The 25698-nt window shown below is 45.9% G+C and overlaps 1 protein-coding gene across 1 annotated transcript in view; it reads left to right on the top strand.

Annotated features, from left to right (window-relative positions):
- mam (mastermind) overlaps positions 1-25698 on the top strand; it is a 146293-nt gene that overhangs the window by 111285 nt on the left and 9310 nt on the right. The window contains exon 4 of the mRNA XM_067358946.1: positions 22088-22435. Coding sequence (XP_067215047.1) covers positions 22088-22435 — 348 coding nt within the window. The remainder of the gene's footprint in view (positions 1-22087; positions 22436-25698) is intronic.

Genomic DNA, 25698 nt, shown 5'->3' with positions numbered 1-25698 from the left:
GAGGTGTGCAGCAGCAATTTTCATTATCGTCGAGCTTCGCGGCGGTAAATATTTTTACCGTCCGGCCTCAAATTACTTGATCTCGCCGCAGCGATAAACTTCTAATTCTAATTGCGATTCCGCAAAAAAAAAAAGAAAGCATACGTCGCCGCCGGCGTGTCATTCGCCGAACGATATCAGAAAGAAGGTTGTCAAACCGAGAGAGCGGAGCGCGGTAAAACACACCCGCGTCTCTGTAGACTCTCGGGGCGGACGGGGGGACGCGGGGACGACGCGAATTCGTCGAGGGCAGTGCCGCAGCGGGCCGGAGGCAGGGCCCGTCGAGCGAGATCGATGTGTCGCTCGGCTCATCACTTATTTACGCCTTCATTACTGTAAACAATGCGTCTCCCTTTACGTCCGGTCTCTCCTGCCGTTCGTTCTCTCCTGCCTTGCCTACCCGACGCGCCCGTCTATCTCGTCTCGTCGTTCATCTTGCAGTCATATACTGCGAGAGCCATTCCATCGCGCGCAAAGCTCCTCGTTCTCTGAAAAGCAGCGCCGTCTCCCAGATGTATTTTAAAACGACTCGCCGTATCGTATCTCCTCTTCTCCGCCCCGTGTCTGCCTCCGCGTGCTCTCCCTTCTCGCTCTAACCCCGGTTAACCCCCCCCCCTTGTTCTTCCTTGTTTTAATAAATATTGGAGCCTAACGATACTTGCACGAGGCGGCTTTCGCGCTGGATCGCTCTGAGCGATACGATTATTGCAGAGACATTTTATATCGGAAATTTAAAATTTGCGAGAAGAGAAACTCGCGCCTAATAAGCATTTCAGCCTTCAAAGTTAATTAATGAAAGAATGTATATTTAAATTTGGACTTGTGTAGAAATGTATTGGATTCCAGCAACTATAAGTTAAACAATTAAAAGCCGAGGACGATCAGCAATTCACTCCTATAACATCAACGCGTTAATAAAGTAGAAATGAGTAAGCGAAGCGCAAAATGTTAGCTACCGAGACTCGGATTCTCGTATCGCGGATAACATTTTCAATTAAAATGCCGACATCTCCGCATTGCAGCAGTGGTGGTCGCCCAGTTATGCATGGTCTCGCGTGTTCGAGGAAAAGCGGTTGTCCTTTTCATCCTTGTGCGATTTTCTATCCAACTCCGCTTTTCCTTATGCACGTTACGCTATTGTATGTCAGGTGAATGCGGGAGAACTGCTGGGATCGGCTGACGAAGCAGATTGTTCTATAATATCCTTAAAAATCGATTCAGTTTACTCGCACTTACCTTATTCAAAAAAAATAAAACGCAGTAAAAACTTGCAATATCGTGAATTTTTTAATCAATACGGAGTTGAGTCGCTTGTAGCTTTTTATGAAAAGGGGCCGAAGTCAACAGCGGACAATAGCACATAATGACTACGCGATAATTAAAGTCATAAGTTAGGCTTAGCCGGTGCACTTTTCATTTTCCTAATGGTAGTAGTACTGCTATCTCGTTAAACGTACGGCTCGATAACTTAGCGATCGTCCCAAGAGATCGCAGGTTTTGTACACCGACGAAGCTTTCGCTTCGAGTTTTTGCAAATAATCTTTTTTTACGTTTTGTGTTTATCGCAAAATCTCTATGATCATTAAATTATGTATTGTGTTGGTGCGCGGTATAGCTTTTTAATGTCTTTTGTTTAGCATCTAACGTGGTTCAACGCAGTTTCGTACTGCGGCTTTGTCTCGAGCGCGATTTTTCTTGAAAAAAATCAATATGTACATATCGATCATCCTGATCGTTTTTTTATCGAATATGCATGTTCTTCGAACATATTCGTGTAACTCCGCAGCTTATTTATCGCGAGGCCTCACCGGCGATATAAATCGATATTGCTCAAGGAAGTTTCGAAGTTCGAATCTCCATCAGCGGACGCGATCACGAAATCGCAATACGACCACGCCGCAGTATCAAACAGTATGTAACGAGCCACGTGGGAAATCATGCAACGTATAATGTCCGTCTTTTTAACATAATTAATTCTCTAAGCGTATCCTATGTTGAATGTTGCGTATATTTTTGCATAATTTATCGATCCAGCCAGGATTTATGTCCTCGGCGATTCATCCCACGTTTCACAGCCTCTACATATTTTATACCGCACTCGCATAGTTTGATTATACGCGCTTTTATTATGCTCTCGTGCTTGAAGAAATATATATGGGGTTATCACGAACTACACGAACTATACCAGCTGCAGTTTGTCTGAACGTAAAATCGTGACGTAGGGTTAGGAGAGGACGGGCGGCGGAAATGCCCGTCGCACGAAAATTTGTACTTTATTTAATGGGGAAGACACATATGAAGTTTCCGAGAGCCGCGGAAAGTTCTGCTGGCATTATGCAAAAAGGTATGATCGGAACTTTTTGAGAATTTGCGCAAACTGGAGATTGCGTTCTTACAAAAGTTAAGGAAACTTGCGCGGAGACGGAACGAACCACCTTCGATTTCGTCTCTCCGAGTTATTTTTACAACGTTGCGCGCCGCGAACGTTACGTGACTTGTGTTGTAGTTTCACTTGCAGAAATAGTTCTATTTACTTAATATTTTCATATTGCGTTTATTTTAATCGCGAATTCTATTATCGTGAGCATGTCGCAATGAATATATTTTTACAAATATGACGTGACTAATACCAATCTTGGGGTAAAAATATTTCTTGGCTGCATAATTATGCATTGAACTTGAAAGTATTATTATCAATGCGTGCCGTGTAATATGGCGGAGACGTATGCACAACTTTAGATATATCGTATAAAGCTTTTCTTGGCGACAAGTCAAATATTCCGTTAGCGAAATTTCATTTACGACATTTCTTAAACACGCGCGATACCGGACGGATCTCGAGTGGATGATCGAGATGTCGACTCGATAATATTATACCGTCCACCAACGCAATTCTATAAATGTAATTACGTGAAACTTTCAAATGGATTACGTCTCCGAAAGTTGGCTACCGTATGAAAATTATCTGCATCGCGCTGAATTTATTTTCGCCATCGTGCGATAGAATTTTAGCCGTCCTTTTACTCGCAAGGATTCATCGTATCAAACGCGAAATTCTAATTACGAATTTTTTTCAAAAAGATCCGTTTATTTAATAAGATCGCGTTATTCGGATGAAATTAAAATTCTGCGAGATTACTATTTGTGGATCGAGAGGCTGCATTTCGATATATTGAAATACGCATCGATTTCGTTTATCGATGACACGTTTCTCGAAAATATTTACCGCCGCCGTGCGTGCAATGAACTCGACTCGATCTTTGGTCGCCGTTCACGCGCCGCTTTATCCCGAAATACACGCACGAAACGTATTTTCGGACGCTTAATTAAGAATTCTTACGACCTACTTGCTCGAAATATTTCGCTGTTGACAGTGAGCGCGCATGCCGGCAATGACGCTCGCGGTGTATCTTGGTCTTATTGCTCCGTAATTTCAGCAGGTGATGATGATTCTCCGCGCAGTTAGCGCACGTCGTTATAAGCGTGATGTAACAGCTAAATTTGTTAAAGAGAAATCTAGAGTCCTCACGTAGCGCGCCGCTTATTAATATCCCATTGAATAGCATGCGTGTTGCCGTATCAATAAAGCGAGCTCCACCGCTATCGAAGAGAACACTCAAATTAATTAAGATAATGCGACTTTGTGAGCCGATAGGACAGCTCGCAAACATGGCTACATTTCGGTCATTGTTTGGAGAGGCTCGAGAGTCGCAGTATATCCCAAAGATACCGGCCATTAACAGCTTTCCCGAAAGCCACCCTAACGCTCGCTTGTACGATTGTTCCATATAAACCACCTCGGGAGGAGTTGGCATGCCGGGCACGTAGTATAATTCTTTACCCCCACCCACTCTTCTCTCGCTCCAGCACGACAACGCTCCTCCGCCGTTCCTCCGCCGATACCTTCTCCAACGATACACGATTCCCCGAATCCCAATAGCCGTCGCCGTGAGCAACACCGTTCTTCCATAGCAGCCTCGACGTTAAGGTCCTTGGCTTGTCTTGGCGTTGCCACCCTTCCTGTAACCCCCGACGTAACCCGAGTACACCCGGGTGGGTAAACATTTATCCACGATTTGAAATTAATGTTTCGACCTCTCTGCGTTCCAAACGACCGTCTCCGTATCGCCCCCTCGATGCGTACCGAGATGGCGAGAATTCAAAAGTTACTAGCGTTTATATGCCTCTAAAACGCTTTCGTATTTCTCTCTTTTTCTCTCTTTTCCGACTTCCGTCATTATAAATTTCATTATAAATGAATGATATTCACAAGTTGAACATAAATTAATGCCATTTGTCTTACGTTGAGCATTGAAACAATTTTACAATTTCTTATTACGCATATTTATTTTATAATGATGATCCAAGTAAGAAAATCGTATTACTAAACAAAGAATCGGAAAAGTATTTTCTTCAAGAAGACAGCGAGCTTTTACCGTCATCTCGCGATGAATCCATCGCGATGCGCCAGACCTTCGAGCAAACTAGCGAAAAGTGGTTGCGAAGTAAGGAGACGAAGGGTCGAAGTGGAAAATCGTGAGAGGGAAGTTGGAGTGACGCCGGCAGGGAGGGAAAAGCGCGCGCGGTGGTCATCGAGGAGTCTCGACACCTCGCTAATGCAACGTGACGCGATACGTTGACAAACGAGCGCGCTCGTACTTGGCGTAGGAACTAAAAAAAAAAATAGCGAGTCCCACCGCCATATGTTTCGCCAATCACAAGTCGCCAAGCGAGACGTGCCGGTTAACAAGCGTGACTGCGCGAGCGCGCATAATTCCGAATATCGCGTCGGTTTAATACACTCTCCCGACCGACGCTGCGCTCTCGCCGGCAAAGTGGTGTCTCTAATCTGGGTCAAAGGTGATTTGCCGCGAGCGCGCCGCGCCGCGCCGCGCGCACGGTCTTTCTTCGTGGTGGTACGTCGATTAACGTACCGGCGTCGGCCGAAGTACGGTGCGACCGCGGCCGAAGTATCCGATTCCCATTACTTGGCTACTTCACATGAGGTGTAACGGATCAGATGCGACGCGACGACCTGGAATCGCGATGATGCGACGCGTCTCGAATGCGCATCTCAAGTTGTAAATTAGAAAATCTCAAAGATGCCAATAGCTGCGAGAAAAATCGACCTCAAATTTCAGTTAAAGTATAAACTTTTTCACATTTTTATTGCATATTTCATGCATTATTCGAATTAATTTTATATATCGCGAACTATATGAAAATAAGATTACCGCTGCATTAAAACTTTTTGTGAAGCGATAGCGAATAATTGTGACAAGTAATGCACTTGTGACTGATTTTGAAATAATTTCACGAGAGAACATTTTCGCAATCTAAATTGATATTCTCTGATTTTAATTACAGATTTCCGCGAAATTGAATATGCGAATGTGTGAAACGTAATTACGGCGATAGGTCGTAAGTAGTCGAAGTCGTAAATAATTAGACGGCCGCGCGGCGCATTACCTTAATCGCCAAAGTAATCTCAAGCATGCGAAATTCAAGTTTTAGCGACTACCGCGGCAGGCACGAGGAGTATCTAAAATTATATAGATAATTTTTTTACATATCACTTTCATAATTACAATTAATAATTATCCCCGAAACTCGATGATAATAGAAGGCTCAGTAGTTTTTGTTTGCCAGAATCGACTTACGTGAAATCGCAATTACTGTCATCGTGAATAAAACATCGATGAAAATTGTCTTTAAAGCATCATACACTTATCGAGTGACTTTCGGGGAAGAAAAAGACTCTCTGCAATCCGAACTTTCCGCCGGCGGAGGCGGCGACATCGAGGAGAGAAAGTGGACGAGTCGAAGGAATGAGACGGAAAAGTAGGCACTCCGAAGGTGTGCGATCTTGGCTGAAGGTATTGACTTTCCCGAGGGTTCGCCCTCGTTCTCTCTCGGTGGTAGCGCGATGATGAGATCTCTCGGGGCGAGGACTCTCTGCCTACGCTGTCACCTGCCCCCGTCCTCTACCCCCTCCCCCCGTAATCCCCCCGTTGCCACGCTGTTTCTGCCGCGGGGGCGGCGCGTAGGTGCGAACGGGGTGGTCGAGCGGCATTTCAGGATGTGTACGGAGGGAGAGATACTCCCTCGTGTGTAGGTGGACGCTGTGTAGACGTAGGGACTGAAACGGGTGGTGGTTCCATGCCGAGCCCCAGATACCACCATGCGGAACCCCGCCACTCGCTGGCTGACACAAATCTCCGCAGGAAAAAAAAAATGATTGTCCTGCCGGACGGCATTTCTTCTCTCTCTCTCTCGCTCTCGCTCTCTTTCCCGGATTTGCTAGCGTAATTCGTCGCGTCTCGTAGGGCTGACGCTTCATTCTTGTTCGCCTTCCGTGTAAAATTGAGATTTTCTCGACGCGTCGGCGATCGATTGTCCAAGTTTACAGCGTAACGATGTAAGTCTTAATTTATTAAACAGAAATATTCGAGTTTGGAAGTTCAATTATTGATTGCTTAAAAATTCTATAATTTTTACACTGTGACGATCGTGTCTCTTGGTTCTCATTTGCTTTTTTTCAGAGAAATTTCCATTCCCATGATATTTCATTGCGCATTTATTTTTGATTATATAAAAATATGAAATCTGCGTCTGATTATAATTAAGCATCATATTATTAATGCTGGAAAAAAGTTACAGTAAATTAGTTTTGTTTATAAAATACTGGCAAACTATGAGAATTTCTAAAACTCGGATTTCTCAAGTTCGAAATAGTTAAAGCCGGCGGCTGATCCCTTTGGTAAAGGTCACGAAATTCGCGCCTCGTTGTTTGCAGAGAGCTTACTTACTTTCGACACGCTCTACGCCGTCGAGTATAGCGCTTGGCGCTTGATGATTTTCGCGCCGTGCGTCTACATGTGCGCGCGGCGTTTTACGCGATGATACGAACAGTCTGGCGCAGTCGGCGGAAGAGTCCTTCAAGACGAGTGGTTTCGCGACGACGACGACGACGACGACGACGACGCCGATAGTGGCGCGTATGCTGCCATTAGCGACGGCTGCACTGACGGTTAATGGAGGCGGCGTAGAAAACGGCGCCGTGGAGGAGAGCGAGAGGGAAAGAAAGGGTGGACTCTTGCGAGCGATGATGGCGTGTAGGTGTACAGGGCGCGCAGCGCGGTGCAAAGTAACGGCGTGATCAATGCCGCAACGCTAATTAATTAACATTCCCTCGCGGAGCTCTCCGGCAGACACACCTATACATACGTGGAAGCCTTCCCTTACCCTTCCTTCCTGCGTTGTCTCTCTTTAACCCCTTGCCGGCTTTCGCCGTCACCCTTGTCTCTCTCCTCTCGCCCGTCTCACTCGCGCGCCTCTCTCTCCTCTCTATTCTATCGCTCTCTTTCTTCCCCCTCCCTTTCCCTTTCTCGCTCATGACTTTAACGTCGACGATCGTTACCGTACCGCGATAACGACGGCGGCGATGGCGACGACTAGCACCCAGCAGGAATATTCCTGAGAGGATTATTCCTCGCCGGCTAGTCGAAAGTTTCTCTCGGAGCGACAAAATGCGCGCGGCTGCAGCGGCGAATGCGACGGGGGACAACTCGATCGAAAAGTCGAAGATCTTGAGATATTCAGATGACTGCTGAGTTCTTGAGATTTTTTTCTTTCCGCGACAACAAATAATAATTTGATAATAATCAGATGTTCCGAATTTTGTTTCTATAGTAAAACAATTTATAGAATGTTAATATTTTTGCAATAGCACAAGCAGGTTTTACAAACGAAACTTGCAAGGTTTTTAGCGACTATCTGACTTGCTGTGAGAGACCTTTCGATTTCACGATCAATTCACAATACTATTCTTGTCAATCATAAGAATTGGTCCGCGGATTTCTTCGGTGAAGGACTTTTGCGCTTTTTCGCTTATTTTGAGAAACATTTTTTTTTCATGCGAAATGATAAGAATAAGGATCGTCGATGACCCTCTCCCTTCCATCTTTCTCGATCTTGCCCTTTTTACTCCCAGAGGATTAAATCGCACCTCATCCTCCGCCCGGTCGATACTCGGGCTAGCGGGGGCGTAGGAACGTTGACCAGGAGAAGCAGACGAAACTTCGCAAGGACACGCTTCTCCACATGCCTGTGGCGTGCGCGCGCACACACACATACACACGCCGTCGACGAAGTAGGACACGGTGGGATGACACCCTGTAAGCAAGGGTGCAGCATCCTGCCTTATCTCGTGCGGGAGGGCGGTTTTCTCCTCGAACGTTATATTACGCGACGTAAAGTGTGGCATAAAAATAATAATGAGATCAATTCTCTAAGGAATCATCGATCGCTTCAATTATTCAAACAGCTAGAAAAGTTTGCAAGGCATCGCGTCGTAACTCACGTGATAACATGACTCGTGAAATTGTAACGCCGCAAGAAGCGTCCGTTGCTATCGAGAAAAGGCGCGATGCTCTCGCGCGCTGGAGAAGTTCCAAAGAATCGATCGATACCGTCGCGCATTGTTCCGCGAAACGGCTCAAAGCAGTCCAGTGGCGCGGGCTGGTTTTACTAATTGGTGCCGAGCATTGATTACCGCTCCCGCTCCGTCCCCTCCCGCCGGGCTTCGCCATCATCAGTATCCGCGATTCGGCACGCTTGTCGCGCAAATAATCCGCAAATTATCTTTGATTGTCATACGAGCCGTTCGATTCTCGTTCGTGCGCAAAGTGTGGACTCACTTATGATTTTCGGTATAATTATGTATCGTTGAATTTTGCTCATTAGCGAAATTTCACACATAGATTTAAGGGCATTCTGAAGTTGAAAATCGGTTTCGTTGCTTCGCCGTTAAGGGCCGCGGAGAGTTGAAAACTGGGGCAAGTTTACTCAGCCGTCGTAAGATATCGGTGAGTACAACAACCATGACGAAGCGTGGAGAAAGCAACGGGGGTGGAAAGGAGAGGCGGCGAGCGGGTCGATGCTTCCGTATTTATAATCATCAGCTTCGCTGGTGAGAGAGAGAGAGAGAGAGAGGGGTTGCGATGTTCTCCGAAAGCGTTGCCGAGTGCACCGATCGGCGATTAGACGAGTGTATCGATCGGCGATTAAGAAATAACGCGGCGACCTCGCGGAGATTCCCGCTCGTAAAATTCCCGGGAAGAAGGAAGCTGCGAATGAGGGGAGAAAGCGGGAATATTGGCGGGGTAAACAAAGGCTAACCGCGAATAATAATTAATACGCGCCTTCCTCTTCCAGCGTGCGATGCTGGAAGACGGGCGAGGTCTCTTAGAAGCGGCGGTTTTGATTAATGAGGAGTTTACTGGCACCTTCGCTATTGTGCGGGCTAATTACACCCCGGTTGCACGACCAGCCTGTTCGCCGTGGTGAGAGCATCTTTCAATCCGCCAGAAGACGAAGCCCTCCTGTGTAAATCGAGTCGCGCCCCGCTGTGTTCCTCGCGATACCTCGTTACGTTGCGATCGAAAATCGAATATTTATTCTCGCTGATTAATAAACAGAGATTTATTGCAAAGCATAGAAAAATCGCAAACCTGAAAAAGTCAAGGAAAAATCGAATTTTCGCCAAATTGTGCAAATAGTCATCGAGTGTTGCGTTTATTATAAAAGAAATATAGCAACAAAAATCAACAAAGTTGTATATTTATGTTTACGTCCGTCTCGTTAGACGTTATTTGTCGCTAATGAAGAGATACCGCTGTAATTCTTTATTGTTAGAACATTGTAAAATCTTAAAATATCCCTTTTATTGAACCAGATCTGTCTGAAAAATTGAGAGAAACACGACCGTCACTTAGTCAACACAACAGATAATGGAGTATTTTTGCTCTTAATTTTGTTTTTTGGTCAAAAGAAAAGTTATCGCACTCGTCACGGCGAAACTTTACGATCAATATCAAAGTTGTCATATTTAATGAGAACCAGAATTTTTACATTTATCACATGAAGGTTTATTTATAGAAACCGATGTGGCACACCGTTTATGCGCGTGAATAATAACATGTTAATAAAGGCGCGGAAGCGAGAAGAAGACTCCATTAATTGCCATCTACTGCCGGCGATCTTTGCCATCTCTTACGTAGTGCTTTTTTGCGTCGATAAATTACACGAGCATATATCGGACGAGGATATCTTGGGAATACCCGAGATATGGCTTCCGCGCATCGACGATTACTTTTTGGTCACAGCGTTCTGGGAAACAAAATCGATCGTAATGCACTTATGTATTCGAATGGATCGCCGAGGGCGATAAGAAATGTATAAATTTCGCAGTTTTAATATCGAAACCACGCGCTCTCGTATTATTCAGATTTGTTATATCCACAAAAGCAAACGTGTCTTTTATGTCCAATCGACGGGCTCTCAAAGAATCCTCCGTCTTCATCAAGAAGCTTATTTACGCAATGTGCAATTAATCATAAAGAGAAACTTTTTGAAACTTTGTCCATAAATTTGCTTTTGTATATTACTTCACTACCATCGGCACTAGCTTGCGATCTCTCTTCTCGGCGTCTCTAATTGCCACGCGAAAGGGTCATTCGCCTCCGAGGTTCATCGGGAACGCATCGGCCGTTCCCTTTGCATCACCTTGTATGCCGCTTGACTGCAATTTGCAGCGCCCGCGGCCTCCTCCCGTCCCCGCCTTTCTATCCCCCGCGCCCGGTTCTCCGGTGCCTGCCGCGTATCACGGTGTCGTGCCCATCACGGATACGTATATGTCCTCGTATCAGACACGTATGGGGACCAGACAGAATATACAGAGCACTAAATGCCGCCTATCGGAAATCGATATCGGGGAGCCACAGCAGCAGCTACTCTTCACGTCTCTTTCTCTCTCGGCCGTTCGTTCTCTCCCGCACTGAGAATTCCTCTTTCCTCTCTCTTTCTCTTTCTCTCTCTCTCTCTCGCTCTCGCTCTCGCTTTGCCGCGTTGGTCGGTCAAAACTCCCGCCTCCCCCTCCCCGCCTCTTTCACCTTATTTTCGCTACTCGTACTTTTATTGCATCTCTTTATCCGGCGTATCTCAGTTTGTCAGTTTTTTTCCCTCTGATCTACCCTCGCGAAAAATTTTTCAAAGGGTAGCTTCTCCTCCGCAAACCACTACTGAATTCTTTTCGCGCTGTTTAACCCTCCTCTACTCTTATCCCCCTCTCGCTAGCCCTCGCGCTTTCCGCTATCAGGCAACGCGGCCCGAGAGTCTCCTCGCAACGATATCGACCGGTCCTTCGATAACGGTGCAACGTTATCGCCACGATAGCCCGAGAATGTCGACCGAGACACTCGCCTTTAAAGTATCGTAATTGACGACGTCGCGATTAAGAAAAATCCGTTGCAACCATTTACATTGCTGGAAAAACGACGTCGAGATTTAAGAGAAACTTGAAAGATGCATCCAAAATATTGTAATGCTCTATTTAACAAAAAGCTGGATTTATCAGGAAGAAATTGCGGCGGGAAAAATGGGGAAAAAATATATATTGGAATAAATAAAATATTAATTTAAAAATGATTAAGAAATTAGATTCGCTTTTAAAAATGATTATAGAAATATAAAAAAAATAATAGCTAATTCACACAACATTGGAAAATACGATGTTTTCACCATTCAAACCCGACCTCTTCTTTTTTTCTCGCTGACAAATCAATCATACATAGACTCAGTTCTCTCTTCATCAGCTCTTGTTCCCTGATTTTTCCACTAATATCCGATCACACTCTCGTCTGAAAGAGGAGGTGTCGACACCTTCTGTCGCATATCCATTCCGGTTAGGTACACACAGGACTCGATTTGATCGACTAATATCATTTCGAAGCTTACAGATTAAACTACGTCTGACGACGAGAGATCTGCGATCCGTCTGGGACGAGTAGCTGATGCGTCATTGCCGTTTCAATTATCGACCTCGAAGTTTGCATTTCTATTCATTAGAACTACTTTGTATCTCATCTGCGATTATCGAAGGGTGAAAGATTACCGGCGTCGGTCCAATTCAATTCGTAATTGACGATTCTGTGTTTTAAAGTGGCGAAGCGCGCGCGGATGTGTCGCTACGGCGGGACAAATCAAATTGCAATACCGGCTTCCGGAATATTGCAGCGGATATTAAGCGGTCTCGATGATTTCACAGATCCGATCGCAATATCTCGAGATCGTCATCGCTGAATAAATGTATGCATACGCACGTACAGGCGGGCTAATGAAAATTAATCCCTTCCGTCGCCGTCCGCGCAACAAGCGCGATCGCAATTCCGGCAATTCCGCCCTTGGGTCTCGCGACGGCATGCCGGCGCGTACAAACCCGGATGCCACGAGGTTAGACGGTGTGTTCGGCACGATCGATCTCTGAACCTGTGCACGGAAGTCCGTGGACCGCGATGAAATCGTCGATCAGCATCGCGTCCAATGATTCACCGCCGTTTGTCAACGCTGTTTGCTGACAGTCCAAATTTTCCTTGATCAATAATATTGTGTAGTAAAGCTTATTATATTTTTAAAATAATTTTTTCAGAACATTAAATTGTAGTTGTATAAAAAAATACATAAAAGATGAACGGCATATATAAAATTAAAGCAAAAATATCGAAATTATGCAGCTTTATTTTTTAATATTGTATTTTATTATAATTAATGTATATTTTTTTGGAAATTAGCTGAAAATTGTTAATATAAAATTATGTATGCAACGGATTTAATAAAAATTAAATTCTATTTTTTAGTAAAAATTTAAAGAATGAATAGCGTAGCTTCTTGCGGCTTCTAAAAGAGAATATAGTTTTTTTTAAGTACCAAGAATTTAAAGTAATTTTGGAAAGCAAAAGATATGTATATGCACCCACAGTCGTGCACAGAGGGGCACACACGGGCGTGCACCACGGTAATATCGATCAGGAGAAGTCCCGTGCGCCGACACACACGGACGCTCCTCTACACAAGAATATCAACGCCTGTCGACCCTTGTGCCTGCGTGTTGTTGCCTGTACGCCCCGCTTAAACCGTATTCAAGCGTTTTCCTTTCACGGCGTAACCCGACCTCTCCGCTTCGCTACTTTCTTGTCCACCCTTCCTACGAGTCATTAGGCGAGTGCGCTAACTTGCACGTGACGGCGGCTCGTTGTTGGCACGTCCGAAAATCCCGAATCCGCTCGACATCCTTCAAGGTTAATCCCTTGCTGAAGTAATCTGTTTCTCTCAGTATATAATCGGTTTATAATAAGTCCTTCTTGTCCTGTAATGGATATTTTCTTGCATCATCGCGAGGATCTAGAATTTCTCTATTGTATAAAATGTATTCTTATTTTTCTCGTTTTTCTTATGTTTTTTTTAAAATAAATTATGATTATTGTCTTATAAAGTTTAGCGATTCTATACGTGTCTAGCTTTGATGCAGAAAAATTTATGACTATGAATTTTCCCGCAATTTTATGTATATTATTGAGCTGTGCGAAACTCTAATTGTTACCGCGACAATGTTCGCCGGCGATCGGCTTAATTACCTTCTGCTCGCGAGTCGCGACTAGCGTATGGCGATTAATTAATCGTCGACGAGGACACGTCGAGTCGTTCACGGACGTTCATGTCGGCATAACTTAAGCTGTAACTGTAAAAGAAACACTGAGGTGCGTCAAACAATAGATGACTTCGAATTTTTCCGAGAGGACCAAAAATTTCAACCATTTCCTGTCTCCCCCGCTGTGTGTCTCATGGTCATTTCTTTCTGCTGGTGTCTTTTTTAGCTGCTATTTGTACACTCAATAGCAAGATCAAAGAATCACAAAATTTCTGTAGAAAAATTGTAGAAATTTAAACGACTCTATGGAGTTGCAAACATTTTTTTCACGACTCCAAATTGCATGGATTTAAAGATTAAAGCCTAGGAAAATTGATGTACGATTTTTTTCACAGCAATCGACTATTTTTTTGCAAAAATTTAGTGATCTCTTAATTTTGCTGTAGAGTGTATTTCTTGGTGGAATCCGCTTTCAATACATCTATCTTTGTATTGAAGAATTATTCTTCAACTATTATTCTTTGTATACTTATTTTACGGAGTAAAATTTACGTTTGCTAAATCACAATTACATCAATTGCTAATTAGCGTCCGTTAGCATATCTACTTGTTTCGCTTTATTTTCATAAAACTGACGACAGCTTAGAGCGTGTTAATAAACTTGACTACTCTTTCGCTTCTTCCTTCTCGCAATTTCCCTTTCAGGGATGTAATGCGTGACAATTAGCTGCTTATAGCGCCCACTGCTTGTGCATTTCTCGCGGGCCGACGGCGTTTGTGCGCGCTGCGTGAATCCGCGCGTTTCTTGCGGCGCGTAAGTACGCATTCTTCCTTTATCGATACGTAGAACACCGAGTCACGGGCGTCGCACCACAGGTCTGGGAGAACGGAATTTTCAGATCGAGTTTTCGCAGTTGGAGACTGCACGAAAAAAAGTTGCATTACGCTCGGGGGTAAAGTATCGTTATTCTATAAATATTATTCGACATAAATCTATGGTTTTTTTTCCGCTGGCCGAGTAACAGCAATCAAAGTTGTTGCAACAACGAATGCAGTGTCGTATATAAGTGTTTGCGTATACCAGTTTTGTAGAAATATTAAACTTGGGTACAAAAAATACGCATCGAAAAACCCACCAAAATTCTGACAAATATAAAGTTTGATATCAGCGCGGACGTCGGAACTTTTCTTTCAATTAATCCTCCAATTGTTGCAGATCACTTTTGATAAGTAGAAATGCTGGATTAAATTTTCTTTTAAATGAGTTCTCGTAGTAAATTGTAGAATTTCGTCGCACCAAATACCGAGAATAAAATAATTCCGTATTCGACGCGAGTGAAAATGTAATAATGATGCGTTCTTCGAAGAGCGACGCCTATGACGACGGTACTTTCCCGGCAGTTCCTCGAATCGAGCAATCCGATAGTTCGAGCGTCGACGAGAGGAAGGAAGGAAGGTCGTTACTGGGGCGAAAAGACCGGCGGGGTGGAGGAGAACAGGTTGGGGAAATGGTGAACAGAGAGAACGAGGGTTTCGGGAGAACGAAGGAGACAGATGGCACCCAAGAAGCGACGGTGGAGAAAAGAAATGGCAGAGTTATGGCACGGGAGAGGGAAAGAGAGAGAGAGAGAGAGAAAGCGGCAGGGACGTAGGCGGTAGTCGCGTGCGGCCTTCAAATCCTTCACGGAACTCTGTTTTCCGACCTGTCTCGCTTTATCCGAGCCTGTCACCGTCACAGTCACGTGACCACCGCACCCTCGCCGTTACACCGACAGATATCTAGAGAGTATTCAGTTTTTAGAGTCCAGGTGGATGGAATACCCACGAAGTGCTCATTATCGATCCGAGCTCCGTTTCAGAATTAACTCGGCGATGTCGTTAGGGCAATCACCTTCGCGTATTCCGTTTTACACTTTCCGGTTTTACACTCCGAGATAAGAAGCAATAGAATTTCGACGATATTATACACTCGCTTTTTACACTGGGCATTTTTCAGCGAATTGTAATAATATCTCATTTATATTTCAATCAAATTTTTGTATTTCGATACAATTTTCTGCATAGTAATTCTACAATCTCAATCGATAAATCGCAATTTCTAAATCAATTACGAGCGGTGGGATATCAGGAGGAAAAGATCGTCACGTCTGACGACTGTCGCGGCTGCACTACTGATTCTTGCTTCGCCCGACTTTCCACCGCGGAGATTTTCGAGTCCCGAGGATTCGAAGGGCGAACCGGTCGAACTACTCGTGAACTTGAACTGAACCGTGGAAAATAGGTCTGCGAAAGGTCGAGGGGAAAGAAAGGAGATGGGAGCGCACAGATTGCGGCAAAGATTGAGAATCCCCCGACAAGAGGATTGCGGGCTTTACAAAGTAATTGGCGTTACACATGCGGATAAATGCGAGTGGTGCGTTGAATACTCGAAAATTCTATCGACGTAATCGTCGTCTCGCAACGGAAGCGTGTTCGCTCGCCGGTTACGCGCTTGGCTAGCCAGTCACTCGCTCATTCGCTCGGCAGTCAACCGAGAAGCTGACCCCGAGTGCATCGCCGCGAAGCCTCCCGATTTCGCGGCGGTGCGTCGTCCGAGATTGTGGGAAAAACAATATATCGAACTGATCGATCTCCCTGAGAAGCTTTAACTACGGATAATTGTCACGACAATCTTGACCAACACTGACACGTAGCTAGCGCAGCGATAGACAGTTGCGCATGCAAATAAGTGAGGAACAAATTTTATAATGGTCGGAAAACATTTCCATGCGGCGGTGTTATTTGCGAAAGATCGATTTTTCTGCGATTAAAATGTACGTGTAACACCTTCCCGCCTCGATTTTTCATTGGTCAACTATTGGAAGCAAACTGAAATTTTTACAAATTTAAAATAACATGAATTTTACATGGAAATCAAAATCATAACTTTGAGATACAATCTTTTCCACGTAACGAGCAGAGTTTGCTATTTGCAGAGAGAGAGAGAGAGAGAGAGAGAGAGAGAGAGAGAGAGAGAGAGAGAGAGAGAGAGAGAGAGCAGATCGCGAGGGACGAGAAAATCCGCTGATGATCTCGCAATGATATCTCTATTATGCCGTTCGCGGTTTTAACAGAGTGCGCGTATTTGGACGTAGGCGGCTCGCCTAATTATCAGTGTAAACGCGTCGGCGTCGCGAGGCGGCTAATGCCTGTGTTCTCGGTAGACCGAGCGTGAAGCAAAGCGCGCAACCTCGATCACACACGCATCCCCTTCGCTCTCAGGTCGATTGCGCCGCGAGAGCAGTCGGTAGCGCCGATTGATGCGAAGGGTGACGATATCCGCCAAGGGGATGGCTGGCGATGCAGACGCTCGGGACGGCGGGGCGGCCGAAGGATGGGTCGTCGGGCGCGCTCGCACGCTCGTTCGCTCGCACCGGGAGGTGATGGAAACGTCGGCGCTGTCACCGGCGCTGGCTTGGTGGTGATGGTGGTGGCGCGGGTGGCGTTTAGCACATACTGCCTGTGCACGAGGAAACACGAAGCGGCGGGGAAGAGAGGGCGGAGGTCACCGGCCGCGCGGAGACTCGTGCGACTCGCCCGTGGAGCTCTCCTCTTTCTCGCCGCGCTTCTTTGTCTCTCTCTCTCTCTTCCTCGCTCTTCGCTCCCGTCTTTTCTCCCGGCTCTCTATCGCGTAGTTGCGTTCCACTCGCTACGCAATTGCACGGCGTGATCCGCGGGATAAGCCGCGCGTAGATATGAAGCGCGCGATACAACGCCTTCGGTCTCTTCTTTCATTCGTCCCTCCGTTGCGTCGTCGCGAGGTGTCCATCTCAAGGTCACTCATCAGGATGCCATTCCCGCGGCACCTTCGTCGCTGCAGCGCGCAGTATTTGCGAGGCTCGGTGCGTTGCACCCGGCAAAACCTATCCAGCGGTTCTCCAAGCTGTCGGCGGGGTGTGCACATTTTTTTTCGTCTTCCTTCTTTCGCGTCGAGGCTCGTTCACTGCGTCACGCATGGTTTGCTTTACACTTGCAGACAAAAAGTTGTATTTCTACCTCTCTACTTTGAAAATATTTTAATGACGGCAATTGTGTTGCGCCGAAGACACCAGGCTAGGTCGAGTTTTTGAAGAAAGAGTTTTGGCGATTTCTCCACGTGCGCAATCGTCGTATCGCGAATGAGCGCCTCGGACGCGAGCGCTATGATTAGCGATTACAACATCGCGATATTAGTCACAATGCAATTTCTCGAGCGTTGTGTGCGTGTGCGTCGCAACGTAGGCACGTACGCGCGCTGCTATCGTTGAGCGTATCGACTGTGACAGCGCGATGGCTCTTGTGCAGTATGCTAATAATGACGGCTCGTATTCGCATTAAGCATGCGCTTCCATCTACGCAGCATCGTGTAGAAAAAAAATTTTCCTCTCATACGTTTGGTCCTTTCATGCCATCTTCGTTCTTCATCTCACTCGATAGATATGCGTATATAAAATATCTTACGTGTTATCTGCGGATTTCATCTAAAATATACTGTGCACGCTATTTTTTATGCTTGATAGAAGTCGAAAATCCGTCCAACTTGAGATAGTGATCGGTAAAAACGTGCTAGACAGTTGATAAAACATTTCACTTCCCTTTTTATGTAAAAGGCAGCTATTTGATTATAGGAATACGTGACACGAGATAAGACTCGCGTCCGATTATTTTTAGCGTCGCGTGGCGATGATTAAGCCAGGAGATTCCGCAGATAAGGAGAATAATCGCAGGCGCAAACGCACGTTTTGCCGGAAGTACGAGATGCGAAAGAGTTAATGGATATTAATCGAAACCGTATAAATGACGTAGAGAGGAATTGCACAATGATAAATTATACAATTATTTGTTTAACTTGATATCGCATTTAATTTGTTATAAATATGTATATATCAGTTAAGCGCGCATGTTACTGCCGGCGCCGGTGAGTCGAAACGCATTGGAAATAAGTTAAATCGGTTCAGTGACCGCGGCACATCGATCGATTGGAACAACGTAATTAAAGATTCGATGTCAAAGTAGTATAGATATTAAAAATAAAAATTGAATTTATTAATATTGCGCATATATATTGTCACATGTAATAAATTGATTGGTGTCTCTAAGGAGCAGTAGTCTAGTTTATGGACCTTGTCGGTTTATCGGCTCCTGCGAATTACTCGTTAACGGTGGTCACATCATTAACCGACGCTTAATTGCAAGAGCTCGCGTATTGGTATTCGGAGCTCGGTTTAATTATCGATTTTTCTAAATGGGCACGTCTGTTTCGAGCTGCGCATGTTCACATTTTGCCTTTTTCGCGCTTTCATTTGTTGCGAATTCCGACACCGAAAGGAAAATAGATTCCCGAACCGACGATCCTGTAACACACGCAGTCACATGCAAATCCAGAGGAAAATCGTTCTGTTTGTCTCGCGAGTTCCACGCGAGTCGAGGACTTTCGGCGGAGTTTGGTCGATCGGACGCGCGCGCGGACCGGCGATATCTTATTGTTAGCCGGAAGTGTCGGATCTTTGACACTTGGCCCGGAAAGCGTCGCGCGCCCCGTGTCAGCGGCCCATTAGTATGCTCGCCGAAGCGCGCCCTTCCTCACTTTGCGATACCTGTAGACGCGAGAGGATCTGCTAAACTATCTCTCTCTCGCTCTCGCTCGCTCTCCGTCTCCCTCTTTACGAACCCTTATAAGCATCGCGGTAACGAGACACGTGCTATGCAGATGTCGCGTCCAGGAGCTCTCTCGGCGGGACGCCGCCGTGATTTAGGCTAATTATGCGCGACCGACGGCCGAGTAGTTCTCCTACCAACGGGCATATCTCTATGCGTCCTACCGGGATACGCGACCTCTCAGCCACCACGCACACGCGTACACACGTTCGTGTGTGCGCGCTGTATGTCTATTTCCTCGGGTAAATCCAACGATCCGGTCTGAGGTTCGCGCGGCGCCAACACACACACACACACACACACACGCGCGCGCGCGCAGTGTGTGCGTGCAAATTTTCGTTGCATTTTCCTTCACGTGCCCTTCGCCCGCGTGCATTGAACGCGCGCGCTCGAATGCGCCGATGCGTGCGCACTTGTACGCATTGCAAATACGCGTGACGTGCCTTCGCGTGCCTCGCATTTCTATGCGCGTATTCTCCACTTAATTATATGTATACACAGGGTGTTCGAGAACCTCGCGCGCAGCTTGCTCGTGAATCTCCCGACTCAATTGGGAAAACCGCTTGCTAATCGATTCATTCTGCAACCATAAATTTCTATACTGTGTCACAGCTACTTAATTCCCAGCGTTAAATATCTCGAAAGTAAAAAATTTAAAGGACTCGAATAATTCAGCGCGCCATAGCGCAGATATCTCGACTATTTCACATTTGTGTGCCTGATTCGTTATAATTATAATTTCGAATTTGCATTTCTGCATTATTTTTACATCAATCTGATTAATACCGAAGATGATATAATCATAGATCGAAATGTTTGAGAGGAGTTCTTTTAAGATGTACACTGTGTCATCCACATTTCTGTTTTTACATCATTTCATGTTTTCTCTTTTTTCTCTCTCCGAACTATACAGTATCTCGATTGATCTGTCAAATCTCAAGGGGGAGAGAGATGGGGAGAGGGCAATAGATCTGAACTACCTTGTACATGCGTACGCTATGTGCATGTATATAGCTGCTTATCGCGCGAAATACACGTGTACGGATGTGCATCGGGCGGATACGGATAGACGTGATAATTGTAATTCCCTTATACGTGTAAATGCCATGGTACATAGTCACTACAAATGCCCGTACAATATATACTCCCGCATGTATATACGCTGTACATATTATATATATATATATATATACGCAGTGGTTGGACTAAATACCGATCCTTGACTACGCGTATAATTATCCTCGCGCATCGGTAGGCGGTCTTACGCGCAACTCTTCGCAATGTACAACGCGTCTGCGGGATCTGGCTATGTGCGCGTTACCTACATACGTCTATATATCTTAGCGTTTTAGTAGACTGGGCGGCTATCAACGGAGGAGGGCGAATCTACACCTGTGCATTTGCATAAATGTCTGTCATCGTCCGTGTTCTACATGCGAATTCAGATGTACGCGGTTATTTGCGTACAAGCGCGCGTTAACTGCGAACCGTCTCGCACACGCTCGCACACCTGAGGGGAAGCGCTTCATTTTTCTCGAGCCGCGCGGATCGCGCGCGGCGTGAATACGATACTCCCTCGACGGTCGAACGTGCAATTCCGATGGAAACGGCAGAAGCGCGACCGTACGATACGCAATTTGGCGGTGCTTAGATTCTCGCGGGGCTCTCGGGGGGGGGAGGGGGGGACAAGGATTCGTGTGTTCGTGTGTGCGTGTATCGAGATACAAACTCGATTATGAGGGTTCGATAGCCGACGGGGTCGAAGGGTCATCCGCGGGACACGGCTCGCGAACGGTGGCTTATCCTTCGTATCCTCTCTGCGCTCCTCTTCCGTCGCGTGACGTGAAATGTAGAAGAACGGTAGCCATTTCGTATCATTGCCGGCGATATGCCCGACGACGACGGGACACAATAGTCACCGCTTAGGATGTCAGTTGCCTTTTTTTCGGGAAACGAAACTTTTTAGCCCTCCCGCGGCGAGATATCATCGCCGCTGGAAGAAGCGCCACGCGATCCTGTCTTTCCCCGAACTTTTCGGTAATAATAGAAAACGATGCGAAGACTTAAATTCTCTTTAGCTATGAATTTAAATATTTAATGATTTTTTTAATATAATTTAAAAATTGCTTCGGACGAGATTTGGAAAAATATGTCACGCGTTTCGCGATGAGAAAACAAGCGGCCTGGTGAAAAAGATGTTGAAAGCGAGATGATTACTGGGCGGGCGAGTGTGCAATTTTGCGGGTTTTTATAGCCGTCATAACATTTTTGCCGCATCTCGCGTACGCGCAATTAGCGAGTTAGCTGCTATGCAATCATGCGTGTCGTTAAAACACTTCTAAAGAAGCGGCGACCGACTTTGGCATCGGCCGTGTCCTGTTCGACAGTCGAATCCTGTGTTTAAAGTCGATTTAAGCGAGCAGCTTGTTATTACATCGTTCAGACGTGAGATACGTGCGGTATCGCCATGTAAAAAGCCACCGCGCGAAAAAACTTGCCGTGATAAATATTAGTTGCAATATTTCACTGCTGTCTCCGCTGACTAATAAAAGACACTTGTGTACTAGTCGCGATAAAGCATGCCTTGGAAGATACGGCGGCGATGTTTGTTAATTCTGTCCATACCGAGCCTGTATTTGTGTGAAAAACATTTCAATTCTCCGCAAGATTTTTTCCCAACGTGACATTGTCAACAGCATATCGTTAATAGAATTAACAAATGGCTTTTTTCTAACGAGAGATAACTCCACATTTCTTATTTTAGATACCTTTAAGTTTAACAAAATAAACGAACGAAAGTCTAAGCAGAATTGTTTAATTTACTTACGACTCGTCTTCCACGAACTGAATCGCAGCGCTAAATGCCGTTCGATCTTTGATTTGCAGGTATCGGCCGGCCAGCATATGCAACTCTCAGGCGATCTGAAGCCGGTCGTGTCTGTCGCGGCGCAGCAGGGCATGTACTTCAATCAGCAGCAGACGCAGAATCAGGCCGGGCCCGCCGCCAACCAGACCGATACCTATTGCTCGGTCTCGCAGTCGCAGACCATCAATTTCACGCAGCAGAGCCTGAGGCAGAGGGCGGCGGCGGCCGCGGCTGCAGGCGGAGTGCCGCAGCCTGGAGCCGGTGGTCCAGGAGCGCGGGGCCATCCGCAGCAGGTGCCGCCGGGCCAGGTCGATCAGCATCAGCACGCGAAGCTTCTCCAGCAACAGCAATTGATGCGCGCGCAACAGGTAAGCGAACTGCTCACCTTTGCGTCAGCAAATTTGCGTATCAGGTTGTTTTACACGCCTAGCACACCTCGACGAGAGAGATTTTCGAACACGTTTTCCGATGATGAAACGTGTCGGCGTTAAAGCGCCGAGCGATTTCGCCACCGACGCAAATATGTAATCTTTATGTGAATTTAACGCGACAAGGCGCGGACGATTAGACGCGGAGAACCGATTTTTTAAACGTAACTCGGACTATAAATCTATGCAAAGATATGTAAATTGTAATTTAAATTACGTGCAAAAGTAGTTTTTTTTTTTTTTAAGTAATAAAAATATGTAAATTGTAGCATCGATATTCAGTTTTCCTTTGCATTGCACATCACACGCTTCGCGACGGCTATCACGCGTGTGACATTTATCTTCACGCGCTCATTACATTCCATCCGTGCGCATTCGCCGACGTCGTTCGCATCTACGCGCTCGAGAGTCGTCCGAATTGTTGAAAGGGAAGTCGATAAACGGTATCGCCCTCCGTTGAAACTTCCATCGTGATGATCGCGCCTTCTGTAAGTAAGATGATCACGAGATCGCGGCGCGATGCCTCTCCGATGGCGCATTATCCGAGACATTAAGCTCGCATTCGACGGAAGGGAAAGAGAAAGAAAGGAGCCGAGCCCCCGCGCCCGCGACGTTCGTATGCAACAGGTACCGCTACCAGGTCTTTCGCAACTTCTGTCCCGCCGCGTTGAAAGAAGCGACACAAATAGGACAAATAGCGGCGCGCGGGGGCGCTTTCTCGGGGCACGCGGCCCAGGGAACAATGGGTGAAAAGTTTTTGCGTCGCGCCCGGAGTTTCCTGCGGGAGTCCGTGATATCGGGAAAGCGGGAATATATCTGTAAATTAGCGCCTCTCTCTCTCTCTCTCTCCTCGCCGATTACTCGCGCTTCACGCGAGATTAAGCGTCGTCGATGGCACGCTTTTACACCGGATGACTTTCCGCGCTCTAAACTCTCGCGCAGCAGTCTCTTGCGGAAATGAGAAAAAACGGAGAGAAACAAATAACTATAAAATAAGAGTTATTTATTAGCCTTTGCACTCTGCAAATTAAAAATGTTTAGCTTGTCACACCGGGCAGAAATTTAATTTTTTTTTTTTTTTTACGCGAACATGCACTCGTGACGAAAGTTATTCTCGGCAGCAGCTTTGAGAGAGCGAGCAGTCACGCAAGTTCGAATTTTACAATGAGATATTTATGCGCACTACTCCGCACGGCGATTCTTTAAAGGACAATCAGGTTAAATGAATTATATCCTCTGTTTCTGATACGAAGCTTTCCGGCGGCGGTTGTATCGCGCATACTGAATACGTTTTTGTAAGCATTAATCGGTGGATATCTGGATACTTCTACACTTTGCTATGCAAGCCAATGGACATCGTACATATATGCCCTGCGGCCGCAGCGAGCGTCTTTGAACAGTATATTTACGCTCTTCTAAAGGATTAAAAGTTTCATGCGTTTGCTCAGCGCTCGAGCGTTCGCCAGCTGTTTTTTAAGAAGACCTCGTCGGAAAGCTTTAAAGTGGACGTTTAAAAATCTTTTTATTTTTAATTATTCCGCTAGGATTATTCCGCCTTTTACAATGCGTCCTGACGATATGCGTCATAAAATTTTAAAACAGTCGCAACAACGCGATCGTTATCTTAATAATGCTAAGGTATCAAAGAGGACGTAGCTCGTGCTCCAGTTACTAATTGTACGTTTCGCGCAGTCGGTTAATCTGCTCTTCCACGGACGGCTTCGGGCGATAAGCGAGAGAGCGGTGCGTCATCTGAAGGAGTGCGAATCAGCTCGATGATTTTATCTCGGCCAGTACTCGTGCGACTAATACGTGGATTTGATATTTCTTTATTTCGGATACCTCGTAAGAAATGGGAGGCTGATATTCTCTTATCCAGAATTAGCGGTTCTCTTTCACATCTTCACACGCGCACCTACGTAATAGACACACGGGCGCGATCGTGATTAGCGCTTATTCGCAGCTTCACGATATTGGAATTGACGGGATGATCGGCCCCGTATCTATTCCGATCTATTAGGATAGTTAACGTGCGCGGAGCAGCAAGAACATCATCGCGTACAACGCTGTAACAATGACCGTCTATGAATTCCAGGAATTCTCTGAGCTCGTAATAGCTGTGGAAACCGATTCGATCTCGTTTCATCCGAATGATCAAACTTACACTTGATAACGCGCTAATTAGAAATCTTACTTTTGATAAAATAGAATTTCATTTGCGTATTTCGATTGAAAATTTTTTATTTCTATTTGTCCACTGAACTTGTAGGAATTCAGGATAAATAAATGAAATAAATATATTGTAAAAGAACAAAAGAGACAAGTGATTATTTCGTTATTCACAATCGATCGGTAGTTTGTGATTTGTAGACTCGCGATGGTTTCAAACGCAAATTCGTAGTCAGTTCAGATATTCTTTTCACTCACAATCAATCGGAGTCGATCGATAATATCCAGACAATTCAAGGTGTCTATTTGCCTTACGTAAACAGATCATCGGCTGTTCTTGTCTTCTCGAATAATACGATACGCAGCGAGACAAACATGCATAATGCGTATTCTATCATGTTAAAATATTTCTACAAATTTATTTCCTTCTCGATAATTTTCCATAATCGATAGTCTATTGCGAACGCACGTTCGATGCATTGTTGCGCACGAATTACCGAGATCGGCGGAGACGGTTCGGCGTTGTTGCATAAGCACCGGGGATTGCATTTCCCGCTTCCTGGTGTTACGCGAGCGCGAGGAAAGTCCGTGGCGAGGGAGACGCGCGACAATAGAAACAACAACGACCGCTGCAGGAAAGGCGGGCGACGATGCAGACGAGGCGAGCGCGCCGCCGTCGTCGTCGGATACGTTCACCCTTTCGCTCTCCCTCGCCTCTCGTCCCTCCCACTCGCTCTCACCTCTTCTCGTTCGTCGCACCAGCCGGCGTCTCTTTCCACTCTCGACCGAGCAACAACCTGCGATTAGGCGAGCAACGCCCTTCTGCTCTCCCGAGACTCTGCGAAAGAGAACCGCGTTGAACCGATCTTAAGATCGGCACGTAGCGATTTTCAGCGCATCGATTCTCGCATTGATTGACTCGCGCGCGCGCGAGAGGATCATCGCGTGGTTATCAGCGTCCTCGGTCCGGTATCGGACTGTCCTCCATAGATAACACTCGAAGAATCGTCATTCGTATACGTGATTCATCAAGA

The sequence above is a fragment of the Linepithema humile genome, chromosome 7 (genome assembly GCF_040581485.1).
Source record: "Linepithema humile isolate Giens D197 chromosome 7, Lhum_UNIL_v1.0, whole genome shotgun sequence".
Lineage (NCBI taxonomy): Eukaryota > Metazoa > Arthropoda > Insecta > Hymenoptera > Formicidae > Linepithema > Linepithema humile.
This window is presented reverse-complemented; position numbering and strand designations above follow the sequence as displayed.